This window comes from Annulohypoxylon maeteangense, assembly GCF_022496945.1.
Source record: "Annulohypoxylon maeteangense strain CBS 123835 unplaced genomic scaffold GGS22scaffold_12, whole genome shotgun sequence".
In the NCBI taxonomy this organism is placed as follows: domain Eukaryota; kingdom Fungi; phylum Ascomycota; class Sordariomycetes; order Xylariales; family Hypoxylaceae; genus Annulohypoxylon; species Annulohypoxylon maeteangense.
In genome coordinates, this window is record NW_025953259.1 from 1,068,619 (window position 1) to 1,085,413 (window position 16,795).

The following is a 16,795-nucleotide window of genomic DNA, read 5'->3' on the forward strand; positions in this document are numbered from 1 at the left end:
CCCATTTATTCTGACGCTATTCTGGCTAGGTACATTAGGTACCTATGTACCTAGGTGCACATGTCCGATTGGCAATTGTACAGGTCTGTCATATACCTACTAGGTAGGTATATCGATGGGTCCTAATAACGGACTCGGAGGGGTCCACCATAACACGGTTTAGCGCTTCAACGCGTCAAGCTTGTTCTCTCCCACTTCTCCCACCTCTTACACATCTACCCAACCTCTCATAACATAACAAAAACAATACTAAAATAACCTTAACTTCTTATTTTGTCATTACCGCCTTCTTTGCCATGGGCCGATAATCTTAGTATTCTTCAGATATCTTCTTTAAAAATCGCGTACTATAACGCTACAATTCCTAACTGCCACGAAACCATGCCGCGACCCAAGAGGACTCGCGTCGCGTCAACCCGAACAATCGCAAAAACGACAAGTCCGGAACCTACCCCGATGCCTAAACAACCTATCGAGCCAAGTTCTGATGTTTACGATGTGAGTGATCGTGAGAAGGGAAAAGCAAAACAAAGGCGGGAATCAATGCGCGATAAAAATTCAATTGCGCACGCGCAAACATCGTCTATGCAACAATCCAAGGCGTTAGAAGCTGCCCGACAGCGACGCGATTTTGCCATGGATCGACTAGAAAATATGACTTCCACCTCCAGCAATGAAGTAATTGAGTCTATCGAGCAATCGGAATCATCCGTTGAGCTTGGGCGCAAAGTTGCCGGGACTCCGCAACATCGGAGAATGGCAGATATGTCAGGACTGGATTTGGACGATGAGGAGTTTGATGATTTGAATACTACCTTCGAAACCGCAGGTCCAGCAAGCGCTCAGCGATCAGCCGAGACGTCTACCATGACCACTAGCGTATTCAAGCGACGACCTCGCGCTGGAAGCTTTCTAAACAGAGAAGACGGCTACATTCGACCAAGCAGCCGAACGGGTCCCAATACCCCTGCCTTTAGCTCAACTTTCAACATTGGCTTATTCAAGAGACGAGCGCGAGAACCCAGTATCCTTGGTACCGCACAGAAGCCGCCTCCTAAAAGAATCGAGCCTAATCCCGAATTTGAGTCAGAGCCGGAGTCGGAATCAGAACATGATGAAGACCCAGCAGAGAATAATGTATTTGCGCCCGAAGACGAATCAACTCCTCTCAAGGTCTCCAAGAGACGTTCTAGGCATACTGAGATTGATGCTGGCCAAACATCAACGCACTCGCCGCGCGAAAATCCACGCAAGCGAAAATCTGCCGAGGGTCATGAACGCCGTACTCGATCTTCGCCATTTGAAGAGAATGAGCCTGTCGAGGAGGCTGTAGTGCAGCAATCAGAATCAGACCTTTCATCTCCGCCATCTACTCCACCTGCCCGACAATATAGTAACAGGCCAGTTACACCCATCATGGACGAGGAACTGATGGCTCCTCCTCTGAGCAGTGGTTCCTCAGCTGGCGAGTCGGAAATATGGCCTCCTCTCCAAACCCTAGCGAGAAATCGACCACGACGCCCGGTCTCAGCACTCCGAAGAACTCCCGTCCCCAATGACGACGGCTCCGATATCTCATCACCCCCATCCCTTACCTATTCACCCAACTACCGCGAGCCATCTCCGCCGCCAAGACAAGCCGCCAAGGCCAAACGTAGAACCGCGGCTTCTAAGCCAGAGGCCAAGATCACGACCGCGGATCTGGCGGGACTCCTGCCGCGCAGGCGCCGTCGAAATGCTAGAGCTGAGGACGATGATGACTCGGAGGCTGAGGTGGATATCTCTGGGCTAGGGAACGACGACGACGAGCTCTCATACATGGACGTACGCGCGCGGCGACGCCCGACATCCCGAGCAGGGAATTCTAGACCTCAAACTGCCACGAAGGGCCGCCCCGCGTCGCGCGGGAAGGGCAAGCAGGCTCCCACCAACGCCAACAGGCGCGCTACAGTAACATATGGCCGCACTTCCGACAAAGAAAATCAAGGCTCGGAAGAGGATGGGGATGAGACAGAAGGGGGCGAGAATGATAGCTTAGAACCTGTAGGAGACGGGGAGAGCAGTCAAGCCATGATCCAGCGGGTAGGCGAGGAGTTGAAGAACGCGGCGAGGAAGTTCCAGGAGGTGGACAAGTGGCAGCTAGACTACGAGGAGATGACGCAGAGTAGTTCTCCACGAGATGCGCGCTGAGTCTGTGGAAGGGCCTGGATCAGTGATAAAAGGGGAAAGGAAGACGTTGCTTACTTATGAGTCATGATGCTTTGAATGGACATTTGTTGGGTCGCTGGCGTCTTGTGCTTGGCTATGCTCGGTGCCTTGAAAATACCAAGAGGATTAGGCATTAGGCAATGGGGGTGGTACCAATTGAATGCAGATGGAAGTTCATTGGCTTACTGAATACCAAGGCTACCTATTTGTTGTGCATCGCGATGTTTTTTTTAATTCCAGAGAATTTCCTGTGGAGCCGATGACCATCCCAATAGACCAGCGCGTCTACCCGCAAACTGACGCTGCAAAGGACCGGGTTCTAATCACGCGCACCTATTAAACGCCAATCCATGCATATCTCAGAATTCGTCAATTGGCCTGTCAGCCAATCGCCCCCCAATCCTACACTACTGGTAAATGATGTATCCTCTACTTTAATTTTCTTCATGATTTTAGTGAAACACGCTCCAAGGTCTGCTCGACGGTGGGAAGCAAATCGGCGATCGTGTTCGCATCACGCATTGCCACCGTTATAGCATCGGGAACTAACCCCGTCATAAGGAGTTTCTATATCCAAGTCAGCAAATTCGCTCCACCCTTGCCCACCTCATCATGGAATCCAAAAACCCGAATCGCAGAGAAAAGAAGCAGATAAGTCCTGATTTTTTTTTTAAAAAAAAACCTACCCTTTTAACATCCCCAAACCCAGCCTCCTTAATAGTGTACTCGCGCGTGACCTCCTCGGCCGCGAAATCGACGTAGACGCGGGTATCTCGGATGCGCATGAGAACGTTATCCAGACGCATGAATAGGCGGGCTAGAAGTAGCATGCGCTGTTCATGGACGCGGACCTTGACACTCAAAACGCTGATGCCATTGTCGTCTAACTCGCTTTCGTACAGCATCACCTCGTCAAAGAACAGGATTGGATCCCGGCGTTTGAGAAGCTCGAGGGGTATAGGCTTAGTTGAGGGAATGAAGGATAGCTTGCTTTGGCTCTCCGGCTCTTTTTCTTGGGTTGCTTCGGAGCTTGCGCTCTCATTGATTGCGGGATCTGACGGAGCTGGAGCTGGAGCTGTGGTTTTGGCTACGGCAGTGGTTGTATGAGCATCTATACTAGAACCAGGAGGCGGCGGCGGCGGCGGAAATTTCGACGCTATCCCTGATATAATGGTGCCCTTATACGTGGTGCTATAGCTCCAATCATACGGCTTAACTACGTCCTTAATCCCCGCACTTGTCTGCTCCCTGCTCGCGCTCCAGCTCTTGGCGTACGCGACCTGTAACATATGGCGATCGGTCTTGTCGACGGCATCTAGAGCATCGTACGCGTTGAACTCGATACCCCATCCCGTAGGCGCATGCCGTATAGCGACTACGTTGTCTCCGAATATCATTTCCGGTACGGGAATTCCGAGGGATCGTTCCATGGCGTCGATAGGGCCTGCCTTAGAGATGGGTAGCTTGCGCGAGGAGATGACGAAGTTGCCTTGTCGATGCGAGGTTGTAGCTTGTGCGATATGTTCGGGTCGCGGGAACGGCTCATTAGGTGAGGTTATGTGTGCAGCCATGGTTGGCAATCTTAAGTTTAGGGTATCGAGTTAGAGGCGAGTTGTATAACGGGATGTGTAAAAGTTGAAGTTGAAGTTCAAGACGCAGCTTCAGCCTCCAGCCTTTGGGATATGGAGGGGCAGCTTCGTCACAGTAGGGTCCACTCTTAAAATTGTGGGTAAGTGGTCCAAGTTCTTTCCTTTTTAGGAAGTATTTTACAGGGGTAGCTTCAGATCTTGATCTCTCGTTGTTGTTAACATCTCTTCAATTCTTACCAAGGTAGGTAGGTATTACCTAACTATCTCAACTAGTACCTACTAGGTAGTAGATATGGTAAGAATCATATAATGTGGTATCTTAATCTCGTGGCATAAACATGAGACTTAGAATAGACATATGGATATCAGATGTCGGCTCCGACGCCTTCTAATATATGATATATTGTAGTTATGTAGCTACACTTGCACCCCGAATACTAATGACACAGGATGATATTGGTTTTCAAAGCCACCATCCTCGGCGTTATTCGAGTATGTAATAACTCGATTCAGGTGTTCTTTTCATCAACACTAATAAGAACGCCTAGCTATGGATAGGGTATCGTAGGTATGGCCGTTGGTGGTTTTGCGTAAATGTATTGACTGTACTTGGATGAAGTCAGCCTAGAGTTCCACGCAAACCAAATCGACGAGCTCCATTCTCAAATCCGTCACGATATATCGAGGAGCGACAGGTCTAGAAATTCCGATAGAATCATTGTAAGTAAGACATTCACGTCGTGGTATTCATCGGTTTCTCTTTCCCAACATATTGCTGCTATGTCTCTTAGGCCAATTGATATGCTTGCGAAACCGAGATGAATTGAAGAGATATAGATATTCTCATGTCTTATCTCTCAAGCTCGGCCAGCAATCCTAGCTCTTCTTGCTTCCTCATCCTTATTAGCTGTGACACGATCCAAGAAATCTTGTCTGTTGACATATGACTGCTTAGACTTTCCAGCCAATTCAAGCTCGTCTTTTATACCCTCCTTATCAACGAAACCTGCCCAGTCCATGCGACTCTTCTCGACTACGTTCAGTTTCTTGGCCTTCGCCTGTTCACGTAGTTGAAGTCTAGCGTCCATACCGAGATTCAGGTCTTCGCGCTGAGCCAGGCCCTCAACTACGGGTTCAAATATAGATCGGAATGCTCGGCGGGGCTTCCTTCTAGGTTGTCCATCTTCAGCTTCGACGTCTTCGGCAGTCTTCGGGTCTTGAGATGCTAAGTACAGTTTCGCTTCCGCGGAATCTCGAGGAACTAATTTCTCTTCGGTATGCACTTTTCCGGCAAAGTTATAGGTTCGCTTAATCTTAATCATTGATAGTGAATCACCTCCACCCTCAAAGTTTTGCTGTAGCTTGTCTCGGGCGCCCTTAAGCAGTCCATCCGTACTATCTTGAGTTGGCCGTTGGTTCTCCTTCTCCGCTTCTGCCTCTTCATTTGCATTTGAGGATAGTAAGGGAACAGCCGTCATCTTCGCCCACAAATCGTCTACATCAATCGTGACCGGACCAGTGGCTGTGCGCAACTTCTTCTCCGCCTTCTCAACCGCTCGCATGCTCCGAGTCTTGATGAGACCACGTCCACCATCATCGTCATCTTCGGCACTAGCATCTTTTTGTTTGTCTTTCTTCTGGCGCTTCTTCCCCCTTTGTATTATCACTTCGTCGCCTGAATTTTCGAAGTCGTCGTCAGCATTCGCGTCGGCAGCGCGTTTTTTGTTCGGCGCTGTAACTAATTGAACTTCGTCATCTTCGGATTCTGGTGCGTCCGAGCCACCGTCGCCTCGTAATGATGCTGCATCGGGAGCAAAGTCGGAATCCTCCTCAGACGCGTATTCTTCGTCAATAATTTGATCTTGATCTTGGGTCATGATTTTAATTCATGCGTAGTTTTTGAAAATGAACTTCATTTGCGCGACGAAGATGATGATGACAAATGAAGAATTAAAATGCTTGTCAATCTTCCATATGTTCGTAGCCATTGAAAAGTGGAGATTGCGCTTGGACCATACCTATTATGATATCAACCCCTGTCAAGAAATACCCCGAAGTACCTTCACATTGCTTGTAGAATCATGGCGACAGGTGCGAGGATTAAGTCAATCGATTTATGGATGTCTAAACCTCGCACTAATACCACACAGGAAAACTACTGGTGTGTACAGTAATATACGACCCTTATCTCTCACGGGTAACAAGAAGCCTCCGGACTGCAGTTTCCGGTCTCCGCCTATTTGAATCAATGAATCAATACGCACACTTTTCACCGACTCAAAGTCCCCAATACCCCTTCACAAGAAATGCGGCATAGCCACCCAAAGTTGCAATGGTAGCAAAAGTGCCCCAGTACCCAATTGGCCTACCGATGCCCAACCCATTGATGAGACCTATTTCCACGTGCACAATTCGGAAAGCTAAGAGAGCGCTGAGAGTTATAGTTAGAACTTTTCGGTTTCCGCCATTGAGCTCAGCGAATGCTGCTAGGATGAGAGCGATCGGCACATTCTCGATGAAGTTTTGGTGGCAACGAGTCGCCAAGTAAAGCTTGTTATTCGGATCACCGTCCTTGGATGAATTATCACCAAGATACTGCTTGTCTGCGAGGCGATGATGAACAACGCGGTAGCTCAGAAGAGTGAAGTATGCGGAAAATGGTAGAGCAAAGGTACCACTTATAGCTATTGATATGTTGACATAGATTAGTTTGAGCTACATGTTTGAATCTCTAGTTTCAGTGGACCTGTGTGGGTAGGCAGTTTGAACATACGTAAGAGAGGTGCAAGCACCGGTGTCGAGAGGCCAATCGTAGTTGACATGTTTCAATGTTATTGACGTTTGGTAACGAAGTAAGCGTTAGGTCTCTAATACGATTGATCATGAAAAGTAGATGGCCGCTTGCCATGTTGTTGTTTAAAGAGGAATTACCTAGGTGGACAGACACCTAGTATATATCTTCCCAGCTCTGTTTGGCATCTTGACATCACCATTCGCCTAATTACTCGCTCGGGTGTTCTGAAACGACCGTACATGTTACTTTCGGAGATAAATCATAGCTGGCACATAGTACGTAGGATAGATAGCTGGGTTTTCTTAGCAGCATGAGCCCTATTTCATTTGACGTATCGAATGCCACCTCGACCTTCTCGAACTATATATCGTACTTCTTATCAAAGCTCGATGTAGCTAGGTATTAAAAAAAAGGACAGAATCTTGAAGTGTTTGGCATCCACGGATCTTACTAGGTAAGGTGATCAAGGTTTCCATTTTTAATCGATTACGAATGATCGATTGGCTGCATGGATCTTCGATGCCAAGAAATCTCCCGGGCTTCGATCTTCCCCAGATTCTTATGCCACACCCACTTTAATGAAGGTACCTACCTAGGCAGCTACCTAGGTATGCTGTAATTTTAGCGTACAACCCTCTAAAAGCCCTGGATTAATATCCACTAGTGAAAGATGATATCTATTGTCCATACAATTTCAACCATCCAGATCACGGCAGAATTCAGATGTCCAGATAGCACGAGAATGAGTTTTTTTTAGTACCTCTTTGGCCTTTACTCAATTCTGAGTTCGTTATAGGCAATATTTATGTATGGTTCGTACGTGACGCGTCTGGTTTGTACTACATAGGTACTGCTAGGCATAAATAAGGTGCGTTTTTTCCTTCTACAACTAATACCAAACCTCGTTAAACATTTCCGCGGTGTCTAGACTGCGATTCTCACAACAAAATCGCGACTATCCCGTAGTTGTCAAATATGAGCCTTGCTCGTCAGCAGATGGTCATTTACCTCGATTTTTTTTTAAAAAAAAAACCACTGCATAAAAGCCTAAATGATTTTGAAGGCGAAACATACGAGCCCATACCCGAGGTGTCATGGTTTTCAATTATGACGAAAAAATCTTTAAAAGAAACAGTGGAAGCTGATTTATGCCTCTGGCTTGGTGATGCGGAGGCTTTGGCAATTAAACTATGGGAACTGGAAGCCTTTGAAAGGGAGTGATTGGATTTTTGGTAAGATCTTTTCAATGCAATGGAACTAGTGGATGAAAGTGAAGATGAAGATGAAGATGAGCATCAGTACGATGGTAGGAGGTAGGTGGATAGGCGCATCGTGATTAGTCCCCACACGCTTCACACTTTGAGGTAAGATATTCCCGTGTGTAACTCAATTGTGTCATTAACAGGTATTGACGTCACAACCTTTGATAGACTAAATTGACATTCATAAATAGTATGACTTCTCTATCAAGACCAGTAGTCTTTCAACCACATTGCTATTATCATCAAAAGAGCCTTCTCGTCAATGATCAAGCGGCAAACACCCAGCAACAGTCTCAATCCATCAATCGACCATGTCTTCGCAAAACAACGAGCAACAACCCTCACTCATAAGCGGCCATGCCGAGTACATCAAGGGAGCCACGGAGGTCAGTCTTGCCTATCATTCAAGATATGAAAATATGAAGATATCTAATATAGTTAAATTCTGGACATCAATACTGACAATTATTACGTAGTCTACCATTGGTAGCGTGACAGGTTCGCAAGCTTGGACAAGTTCGGGAGAGCAAGCTAAATCCCACGCTGTGAATACCATGAAGGCTGCTGGCGACAAGCGTGACCCGGCTCAAGGATTTGGCAAGGTTGAACAGAAACTAGGTCAAGCTACTGGCTGCGAGGGTATGGTCAAAGAAGGGGAGGCTAGCAAAAATTCGGATTGACCTAGCTACTTACCTACCTAGGTATTCACATCATGTATAATATTTTGTATAACATAAGCAATTGGCGAGAATCGATGCGTAGTACTCGATCCAAGAGAGATAAGTTGCGTGCTCCAATTCGCCCTATACATAAATTGAACGAGTTCCATAGGTACCTACGCACATACAAGATAGTGTTCCATAGTGTATTTCCGGTTCCAGAACATTTGAATCCGAACTATTACAGCAAGTTCTCCTTATCACCGTTCCTTCATGATGGTTCGTGAGGGTAGAAAACGCGTAGCTCTTCTTACCAATCAACTTAGTAGATCACCACTAACGAAGTTTTAAAGCCATCCATGGGTAATAACGGCGATAATGAAGCTCCCTGCTGTAGTCTTAAACAGTTCCCCTGATAACGGGACGGGAGCTATGTGGGACTTTGACGAAGCGCCATTTTCAAGTGTCCCTGTCCCGTTATTTTCAAACACTCACCCCTCCCCTCTTCCTAGGTACGAAGTCTTTAAAGAGTATCCTTATCTATTTAGCTCGTCAACTTGATTGGAATCACTTTCGTTACCTAATGCTTTGTATGATACTAGGTAGACCATCTACTACCATGGGTATCATTTCTTACTTCTTTTTTCAACCGTTTAGGCACATACTTGAGAGTACCTACCTTTGCAGGTAGAGAGCCTCACGCGATAAGAGGTCGGAGAAACGTGCTGGGGTGGGGCGTTCTGGAAATGTCATGAACTACAGTGTTGCATTGCAGGAAGCTTCCGTAGTAGCTTAAATCACACCATTCAACGTCGAGCTCGATGTTCTTGATAAGAGTTGTCGGTTCATCGGGATGACCGGAGTAAAAAGTTAACTTTCTTTTTTTCTTAATATGAAGGTCTTCATTATATCTAGGTACATATGTAGGTACCTAGGCAGGTATTACCTAGTAGTGAATACCCACTATTGAAACATTGTACGATCCTCGACTAGAAATAATATGTAATAGGTACCTATTGTACGATTAAGGATTCATCTCTAGCCACAACAGTCTATCTGCCTAGTACATACCTACAGTACATATCTACCTATCTGGTACCTAAGGTTGGTATAATTGGATAGGTACCTACATATACATCTAATGTTAAGCTACTAGATACTAGGTACAGTCTATCACCTACCTAGTACATGTAAGTACTATTACATGTATCATAGATGTATCTTCAAGCCACAAGTTAAACAACCTTATGTCCCCGCAATGCCGGGACCGCTAATAGCTAATATCGAGGTAATTACTTAGCAATTAACACAATCGACAGTACCTACCAGTACATGTAAGTGGACCCTGAATTTATAACTTGGGAAACATCAAGGGTCCCTTCGTTGATCGTTCCATCCAGATTTTCCTTGGTCGGCTCCACCTAAGGGTCGTGCCACATTCTAACCTTAGCTTGGGCACACAGGCACACAAACTTGGAGGGGTCTGAGGGGTCTAGTTCGGACTTGTACACCTTTTTTATTTTTTCTCTGTGTGGTTGCAAGCAGTATCCTCTAGAGGGAAAAACCTCTTGATTCTTTGGATAACCGCTCTATAGACCCGCCTAAATCAGACACCTTGACATATCACTCGGCATAACAAATTACAACTACGGCCCTCCTATATCGTTCCAGAGTAGCTCGACTGCAAGAGAAAACGGGGGGACGGGAACTAGACCGAGAACGAGAACGCGCGCCGGCGATCATCGACATCCCACCATACAAACAACCAACAAGCAAGAAGCAACATATCGCCCAGATCCAGAACCGTAGAATCACGGCAGACCATCCTAACCGTCTTAACCGCCCTAACTATCTCATATATCCCAATTGTCTCAATTATCCTAACAATCCTGACTGGCATCTTTTTTTTTTTTTAAAAAAAAAAAAAGAAGACTAAAAATAAAATAAAACCGAAATATTGAATCCAAACCCAAACCCAAACCCAAACAAGAGTCGCACCTGTGTGCTCGTCCGCGCGCTGATCCGTGGACAGCTACCACCTGGGCACTCGCCAGGGTACGCAAGATATCTACGGACTTTCCAAGCATGACGTGCCCTTGACCAGAAGTACGGTTCATCCCCCACATACCACTACTCAGTTACCCCCCAAACGGTATCGGTATCCATCTCGATTCCCACCTAGGTACCTATAAAGAGCACTAGCCGTTCGTGTTCTGAGTGATGGACGAGTCCGAGGAAGAGGTCGACACTCGGATCGAGTCGCTTTTGCGCCAACGCCAGTCACTAACAGATGATCTGCTGGCTAGCCCGTACGACCTCGTCCTCTATATAAAGCGCGCATTGGTATATTCCGACCTAGCTTATCCAGACTTAGCTGCCGGAGATGCTTACAAGGCGCTGTTATTGACCGACGAAGTTCGCGACGAAAGTTTCGAGTATCACGATCTAGCCCTCGATGCTCTCACGGCGTACTCCCGCGGTCCTTTGTTGGACGTCTTGGACTACGGCTCGCTATCGGGAAGACAGTCACGCCTGCCTGAACTTGACGGTGGCATCAAAGATATCGCCGCCCTTGCTTCGCTTGCCGCCGTTCGTTGTTATCAGATATTATCTTTGAGCCTGCTTCTATGTGGCTGTCTGAAGAGCGCTTACAATTTCTGCGAACGTGGCCTTGCTCTTTCGCCCGATAATCAGGAGCTTCTGAACACGAGAGGGTATATTCACACTGTTGCCGGTCGCAGAACACGTAGGTCGGTCTCCAACGTGAACGATCTTCCCGATTGGGGTATGGTGCGTAGGGAAGTATATCCTTGGAACAGCTATGAACCCGATCGGTTTTCGGACGAGTCTCTGGAACTTCTCAACGCCGAGTTGGTCAAGATGGCGCCTAAGTGTACTGTCAAAGTCGCGCAGTTGCCTATATTGCTAGGATGTTCAAGTCGTACTGACGGATACGACATCATTCCAACCTGTGACCAACTTGGTGTTTTTGCCAAGGAAGATATCGCGCCAGGAGAAGACGTACTTGTAGAGTACTCGTTGGTAACGGCTAACAACCGCCTCAAGGAGTCGGTCTGTGATGCTTGCAGTGGCGAGTTGCCGCCTCTGGGGGGCGATTCAACCGCTGTTAATTGTCCAGAATGTTTCGACACCGTGTTCTGCGACCAACATTGTTTTGAACAGGCTCAGGCGCTTTACCATCCAGCCGTTTGCGAAAAGGACGTCGATTCAATCGCCAAAGATCCTGACGCGAAAGAGGCCGACGAGACTCTTCATCTGTTACTACTCGCGCGTGTACTAGCCATGGCGGCCCACCAAGATATCAATCCACTTGACGTTAACCAAATCAAATATATTTGGGGGGATTTTGTATCTTCCAAAACTAACGAGATTGATTTGTCCCCTAAAGCGGGTCCGCCTCCCGATTGGACGCTTCCCTTCTCCTTTACCTACAACATCGAGACACCCTTTCACATTCTCGAGAAGATGGATATCGATATATACGCAACCCTGGCCAAGTACGACATATGGGTGTTCAACACACTCTATGGCAAATTTCGCGGCACCGCATCGGCTCGCAAAAATCCAAAAGATGGGCGTCCCGACGTCGCCGCCGTCCACCCTTTTTGGTGCCTTGCCAACCACGACTGTAATCCAAATGTCACTTGGACCTGGGGTGGTCGGATGGTGTTGAAAGCCCGCGAGACAAGAGTCGTAGGCAACGCACCAGGCGGTATAAAAGCTGGGGAGGAGATTCTTAATCACTACTGTGATGTGGACCTTTCCGTGCAGCAACGTCGGGAGTGGGCACAAGGAAGTCTTGGTGGCTGGTGCATGTGTCGTAGATGCCGCGAAGAAGCCTCCCAGTCTGAGAACAATTCCCCCGGGTAATTTTCCCGAATTTCTGTCAGCCTCCTTCCAGCTCAATTTCAATCTGCACGTACACTGCGGCGGTAAGTCTGGTAATTTCATGATTATACACGCGTCATGAATGCTAGCTTAGGGGTTCTCGCCACTCCACTTCGAAACACCCTGTTCCGCAATACAAGTCAAACCAAATATCCTTCCCTAGGCACACACGGTATCCGTGTCCTTCGGGAAGTGTATGCGATATTCTTGGTCCAGGCTAAGCAGACTCGCCTCCACTAAATACGTGCCACCTCCTAGGCAAATTCGGACTTCCGCCTAGCCCACCGAACCTTGCAGAAAGGCGTTCCAGGTCGGACGTGATATAAGAACCGTCGAAACACGCCATCTCTTTCGAATCTCTCGCCTCTTTCAGATTTCTATCTACTCCCTTTTCCTTCCGTACACGAAACTTGTTTCTTGATTTATTCCGACTGCACGTTTTCCCAGAAAGCTCACGAATATATCATATAGAAGAATCATCGAGCATTAGCAACATGAAGGAAGCGTTTCGGGAAGTTTTTAAAGGAAAGAATGACTAAGCATAATATAGTCGAAGGCCGTTATTTCGGATCCAATCAGTAAACGAATGATACCACTACCTAGTAAAGTATAAAATAGAAATGGTTATTGATGTGTTTCGAACTTTGTCCGTATCAAGGCCGGCAGGTGATTATATGGAATACGTGACCGATCATTACGAATGATAAGTCTGGGGTATTTGGGTGCGTTTTATATTTTATAAGATTACTCTTGATATGCATTCTATGAAATGATACACGATAACTCCTACCATTAGGTATTTAGATATTTAATATGACGCAGTTATAAATTGCCTACCTACTAGGTACATATAATATATCATTTATGCTTCTGTTCTAGATTATCGTCAAAGAGAGAAAAACATCCCCGAAAGCGGGTCCCCATATGAAATGAGGAGTGGCGAGGAAAACGTGGTGGTGGTGAATAGAGACAAGACAAGGGTCAAGAGGAAATAATACCCAGGATAAATTAGGTACCTAGGGTAATTAAAAGAGAGCAAACAGAGCCGATAAATATATCACATAATAGAGAATTTCCGACATGTAAAATGCTGCTCGTACAAGGCTGCGTTCATTAACAATTCTGCTATTTCTGATAACTTACCTACCTAACTAGGTACTCTAAGGTTTGGATATATGAATAATGCTCCTATCTTACTTTGTCATTAAGACGATTACGATCATTAGCTTCACGAAGGCCTCGTCAAATAGAGATGCGCCGAATCATCATACAATAATATCATTAACTGATTGATATTAACAAGCGATCCATGTTCAATACATATAACTGCAGGACATTTCTTCGCAGCTGAATCGGTCATACCACTATATTTTTCTGGCATATGTCTGTTGACGACTAACAGCCAATAGCCCACTACCTCAGAACCCCTTTAATGAGACAGCCTTAACATAGATGACAGCTATTTTCCCTTACAAAGACAAGGCAATAAAGTACTGAATAAAATGCAATAAGGTGGAGAATAAAAGGAAGAAAGTTTTGTTAGTCATCACCCCGCATGCATAACGCCGTGTCATTCCCCTTCCCTTCCCGTATGTACACTCGTTATCGAATTTCTTATGTCACTCCATCAACCAGGCAGAACAACCCGCACGTAAGGCGGAGTCTCTGAAGGAGTCACTCATACCACACTAGATATGAATGCCATCGCCCCCGCCCAGGGTTATGATTATCCTGTCCTAAGTTAACCCACACGCCCGTCCTACAAAGGCAGCGCCGGGTATGCCGGTTGGCTCGGCGGGCGCGTGGGCGAATCAACGTCCATATCACTCGACGCCGACGCGGGGCTCTCCATATCATACTCCTTGCGCTTGATACGGTCTATGACGTATTCACGCAGGTATTCGATGACGCGAATGTTCTCGAGCCAGTTTTCGTAATTCTGGTCTTCTCGAGCCTCGGCGCTAGCCTCCGATTCTGCAGACGGCGAGCTGACTGCTGAGATCGCGGACTCTGAGGCGCGGGGTGTAGTGGACGGCTCGCGTTCTATGAGAGGTCGGGGTCCGGCGCTGGCACGTTGCAGCATACCGCCCGAGTAGCGTCGGCGGGGATCCGTGTCGAAGGTTGGACCCAAGGTTGAAGTTGCGGATTGGCCTGGGTAGCCTGACGTAACCGCCGGAAGAGTCGGGTATAATGCTGATGTAGAGCTATGTCGCGTTGAGGGGGACAGGCCAGAGGAAGACGCGCTTGGGGAGTGGCCCGAAGTGTATGACATTGTACTCGACGGCGGTGTTACAGCAGGGGTGCCGTTGGAGTGTGTTGATGAGACAGCAGTCAGAGGCGAAGCCACATGCGCGGACGAGTATGCGCCGTTGGGCATGGGTTGTTGCGCCGCAGAGTGCGGTGGGCTCTGGCTATGACGGATGTTCAAGGGTAGGTAGTGAGATCCCGGCTGATGAACTCCGGCTGCTGCTGCGGTATTAGAATTCTCGTATACCGTGCTCTGCATCTGCTCAAGGATTTGATCGAGCTGAACAAGGTCGGTCTTAGTACGAAGATTGGGCATAGGCGGCAGAGAGTAATGCTGCTGGTAAGGGCCGTGGGCAGGTCCCTCGACGGCCATTACACCTGGAGCCGGCAAGTACTCGGCGCCCAGGGAGCCTGAGTGAATTGGAAGAACTCCGTGCAAGGGTAAGAGTCTCTGTCCGACCTGAGCGTACGAGTTCGGGTCGAGCTGGCGACGTTTGGCATCACCAAAGAACTCGTTTAGCACGTCGTAAGTGCGTTTGCGATTGTCATACTCCGCGGGAGCAGCCTGGTAGCCAATGTGATCAGTGCGACCGCCCATGGTCTGGTAGTACATAGGCTGACCAAAGGAAGTCTGGGCGTGGTGCTGGTAGTAGCTACTTGGGTGGCCAGCAGCGTGCGGCGGCTGACCATAGGCGGCCGAGTTAGTACGGATCTGACCGTTATGATCATAATAACTAGATGGAGCTACGAGGCGAATTAGCCTCTAATTGGGGAAATGGTTGATTTTAACCAAGAAAAACGTACCTTTGCCCTGGGGGCGATAGGCACCGTTCATAGATCCATGCTGATCTGGCGAGCGGACCAGGACAGAGTCGTCAGCATGAGTCTATATCCATATCGAAAATTAGTATAAAATCGGCGAGACGAAATGTCTAATTAAAGAAAGCATAAGCGTTCCATACCTTAACATGTTTCTTCAAGTCCTGCGGGCGCTTGAATGACTTGCCACAGAAGTCACATTTATGTGGCTTGAGAGGGACATGCACACGGATGTGCGAAGTTATATGATCACGCTTGACTGTGGTGGTTTTGCATTGATTCCACTGGCAGGTCAAATTCAGGTTGTTCGTGCTCTTGCGTCCAACATGCTTCTCGCAAATATGTTCCTAAGGACAATTGTCAGCTCCGGTAATGAATTATAAATAACTTACGAAGCAGTTGAGGTAATCAATTTTAAGCCAATGCGAATTTACACCATAAAAACGTACATATAAAGTCTCTGCCGAGTTGAACTTCTCGCTACAGCCGGTCCATCGGCATTGGAGAGAGTCATCTGACGCCGGAGCACTGGATTGGGAGGTGGCAGTTGTTGCGGTCGAAGGCGCTGGTGTGGTTCCATTGGAATTGGAGCTTTCGCCGCCCGATTGGATCGAGTTCTCGGGTGCTGCCGACATGGCTCCAACCTCAAGATTCAACTGCGATAAAATAGGAGTAAATCCACGTGACCTTTACACGTGATGATATTGGCCGAAAAGGCTTGGTGTGAAAGGAATAATAGACGGATTCCAACCAATCAACGTATGGTGACTTTTCAAAGGGAGAAAATATTGATCCGTACGGGAAATCTTCGGTCCAAGACCAAAAAAAACTTATTTTTATTCTCCTTTTCTCGACCGTGGATGATACCTAGGTAACAGGACGGTCCAAGCTCAGCAGCATGTGACTAAACCTTGGAAGGATTAAGAAAGCGGTGCTAAACAGGAAATGATTCGCTTTTATAGATCTTTGTGGAATAATCGAGCATCAATAGATGTGCTTTTCTCGAATCTCTGGCAGCAGTAACCGTAAATACTGTAGATTCGTTGACTTTGACTCCCAAATGAGCAAAGGGGAGAAATCATGTATCGTTCGAAGAGAGGAATGACGAGTTTATGTAAATCGAGTGTCGTGCTCGCTCTTATTATGGACGTTTGACCTTGGCGATATCGAGGCGGAAAGTCTTGGCAATGGGTCTTGGGTGTTGCGGTCGGCTTTGAGTGATTGGACGGAGGGAAATGGGGGCAAACGATCGAAGTACTACTCTTTTGAAAGTGACTCGCCATACAGTGTGTTGTGACTGCCATTCTT

General features: G+C 47.3%; 7 protein-coding genes across 7 annotated transcripts; 3 read left to right on the forward strand and 4 right to left on the reverse strand.

The window, feature by feature from the left end:
* The first annotated feature begins 242 nt into the window (after window positions 1-242).
* Window positions 243-2,408, forward strand: GGS22DRAFT_33871 (uncharacterized protein). The gene is made up of 2 exons (XM_047966845.1): window positions 243-2,323; window positions 2,392-2,408. The coding sequence occupies exon 1, from the start codon at window positions 382-384 to the stop codon at window positions 2,188-2,190; it is 1,809 nt and encodes a 602-aa protein (XP_047817463.1). The 5' UTR covers window positions 243-381; the 3' UTR covers window positions 2,191-2,323; window positions 2,392-2,408.
* A 52-nt stretch (window positions 2,409-2,460) lies between these two features.
* GGS22DRAFT_33866 (TIP41-domain-containing protein) lies at window positions 2,461-3,861 on the reverse strand. Its single transcript, XM_047966844.1, has 2 exons — window positions 2,895-3,861; window positions 2,461-2,775 (listed from the first exon to the last, which is right to left on the reverse strand). Exons 1-2 carry the CDS (start codon window positions 3,777-3,779, stop codon window positions 2,653-2,655), a joined length of 1,008 nt encoding a protein of 335 aa, XP_047817464.1. The 5' UTR covers window positions 3,780-3,861; the 3' UTR covers window positions 2,461-2,652.
* Window positions 3,862-4,167: 306 nt separating this feature from the next.
* Window positions 4,168-5,708, reverse strand: GGS22DRAFT_167579 (BCNT-domain-containing protein). The gene has a single exon (XM_047962004.1). The coding sequence runs from the start codon at window positions 5,672-5,674 to the stop codon at window positions 4,655-4,657; it is 1,020 nt and encodes a 339-aa protein (XP_047817465.1). The 5' UTR covers window positions 5,675-5,708; the 3' UTR covers window positions 4,168-4,654.
* Window positions 5,709-5,798: 90 nt separating this feature from the next.
* GGS22DRAFT_167580 (membrane-associated, eicosanoid/glutathione metabolism protein) lies at window positions 5,799-7,014 on the reverse strand. The gene is made up of 2 exons (XM_047962005.1): window positions 6,571-7,014; window positions 5,799-6,481 (listed from the first exon to the last, which is right to left on the reverse strand). Exons 1-2 carry the CDS (start codon window positions 6,617-6,619, stop codon window positions 6,075-6,077), a joined length of 456 nt encoding a protein of 151 aa, XP_047817466.1. The 5' UTR covers window positions 6,620-7,014; the 3' UTR covers window positions 5,799-6,074.
* A 640-nt stretch (window positions 7,015-7,654) lies between these two features.
* GGS22DRAFT_167581 (uncharacterized protein) lies at window positions 7,655-8,551 on the forward strand. Its single transcript, XM_047962006.1, has 3 exons — window positions 7,655-7,955; window positions 8,045-8,239; window positions 8,330-8,551. Exons 2-3 carry the CDS (start codon window positions 8,165-8,167, stop codon window positions 8,531-8,533), a joined length of 279 nt encoding a protein of 92 aa, XP_047817467.1. The 5' UTR covers window positions 7,655-7,955; window positions 8,045-8,164; the 3' UTR covers window positions 8,534-8,551.
* Window positions 8,552-10,732: 2,181 nt separating this feature from the next.
* Window positions 10,733-12,403, forward strand: GGS22DRAFT_180650 (uncharacterized protein; the record flags this gene model as incomplete). Its single annotated transcript, XM_047963789.1, has 1 exon — window positions 10,733-12,403. One exon carries the CDS (start codon window positions 10,733-10,735, stop codon window positions 12,401-12,403), a length of 1,671 nt encoding a protein of 556 aa, XP_047817468.1.
* Window positions 12,404-13,683: 1,280 nt separating this feature from the next.
* Window positions 13,684-16,589, reverse strand: GGS22DRAFT_167583 (uncharacterized protein). The gene is made up of 4 exons (XM_047962007.1): window positions 15,937-16,589; window positions 15,631-15,834; window positions 15,473-15,554; window positions 13,684-15,412 (listed from the first exon to the last, which is right to left on the reverse strand). The coding sequence occupies exons 1-4, from the start codon at window positions 16,120-16,122 to the stop codon at window positions 14,181-14,183; spliced, it is 1,704 nt and encodes a 567-aa protein (XP_047817469.1). The 5' UTR covers window positions 16,123-16,589; the 3' UTR covers window positions 13,684-14,180.
* Window positions 16,590-16,795: the final 206 nt, after the last annotated feature.

What these genes read in the sequence shown, in the direction of transcription:
- GGS22DRAFT_33871 (XM_047966845.1), top strand. Translation starts at nt 382, where the DNA reads ATGCCGCGACCCAAGAGGACTCGCGTCGCGTCAACCCGAACAATCGCA.
- GGS22DRAFT_33866 (XM_047966844.1), bottom strand. Translation starts at nt 3,779, where the DNA reads ATGGCTGCACACATAACCTCACCTAATGAGCCGTTCCCGCGACCCGAA. An exon ending in GGTTTGGGGATGTTAAAAGG is followed by an intron (nt 2,776 to 2,894) that starts GTAGGTTTTTTT and finishes ACTTGGATATAG; the next exon opens with AAACTCCTTATGACGGGGTT.
- GGS22DRAFT_167579 (XM_047962004.1), bottom strand. Translation starts at nt 5,674, where the DNA reads ATGACCCAAGATCAAGATCAAATTATTGACGAAGAATACGCGTCTGAG.
- GGS22DRAFT_167580 (XM_047962005.1), bottom strand. Translation starts at nt 6,619, where the DNA reads ATGTCAACTACGATTGGCCTCTCGACACCGGTGCTTGCACCTCTCTTA. An exon ending in GGTGCTTGCACCTCTCTTAC is followed by an intron (nt 6,482 to 6,570) that starts GTATGTTCAAAC and finishes ACATATCAATAG; the next exon opens with CTATAAGTGGTACCTTTGCT.
- GGS22DRAFT_167581 (XM_047962006.1), top strand. Translation starts at nt 8,165, where the DNA reads ATGTCTTCGCAAAACAACGAGCAACAACCCTCACTCATAAGCGGCCAT. An exon ending in ACATCAAGGGAGCCACGGAG is followed by an intron (nt 8,240 to 8,329) that starts GTCAGTCTTGCC and finishes ATTATTACGTAG; the next exon opens with TCTACCATTGGTAGCGTGAC.
- GGS22DRAFT_167583 (XM_047962007.1), bottom strand. Translation starts at nt 16,122, where the DNA reads ATGTCGGCAGCACCCGAGAACTCGATCCAATCGGGCGGCGAAAGCTCC. An exon ending in ACTTGAAGAAACATGTTAAG is followed by an intron (nt 15,555 to 15,630) that starts GTATGGAACGCT and finishes ATATGGATATAG; the next exon opens with ACTCATGCTGACGACTCTGT. An exon ending in CTATCGCCCCCAGGGCAAAG is followed by an intron (nt 15,413 to 15,472) that starts GTACGTTTTTCT and finishes TTCGCCTCGTAG; the next exon opens with CTCCATCTAGTTATTATGAT.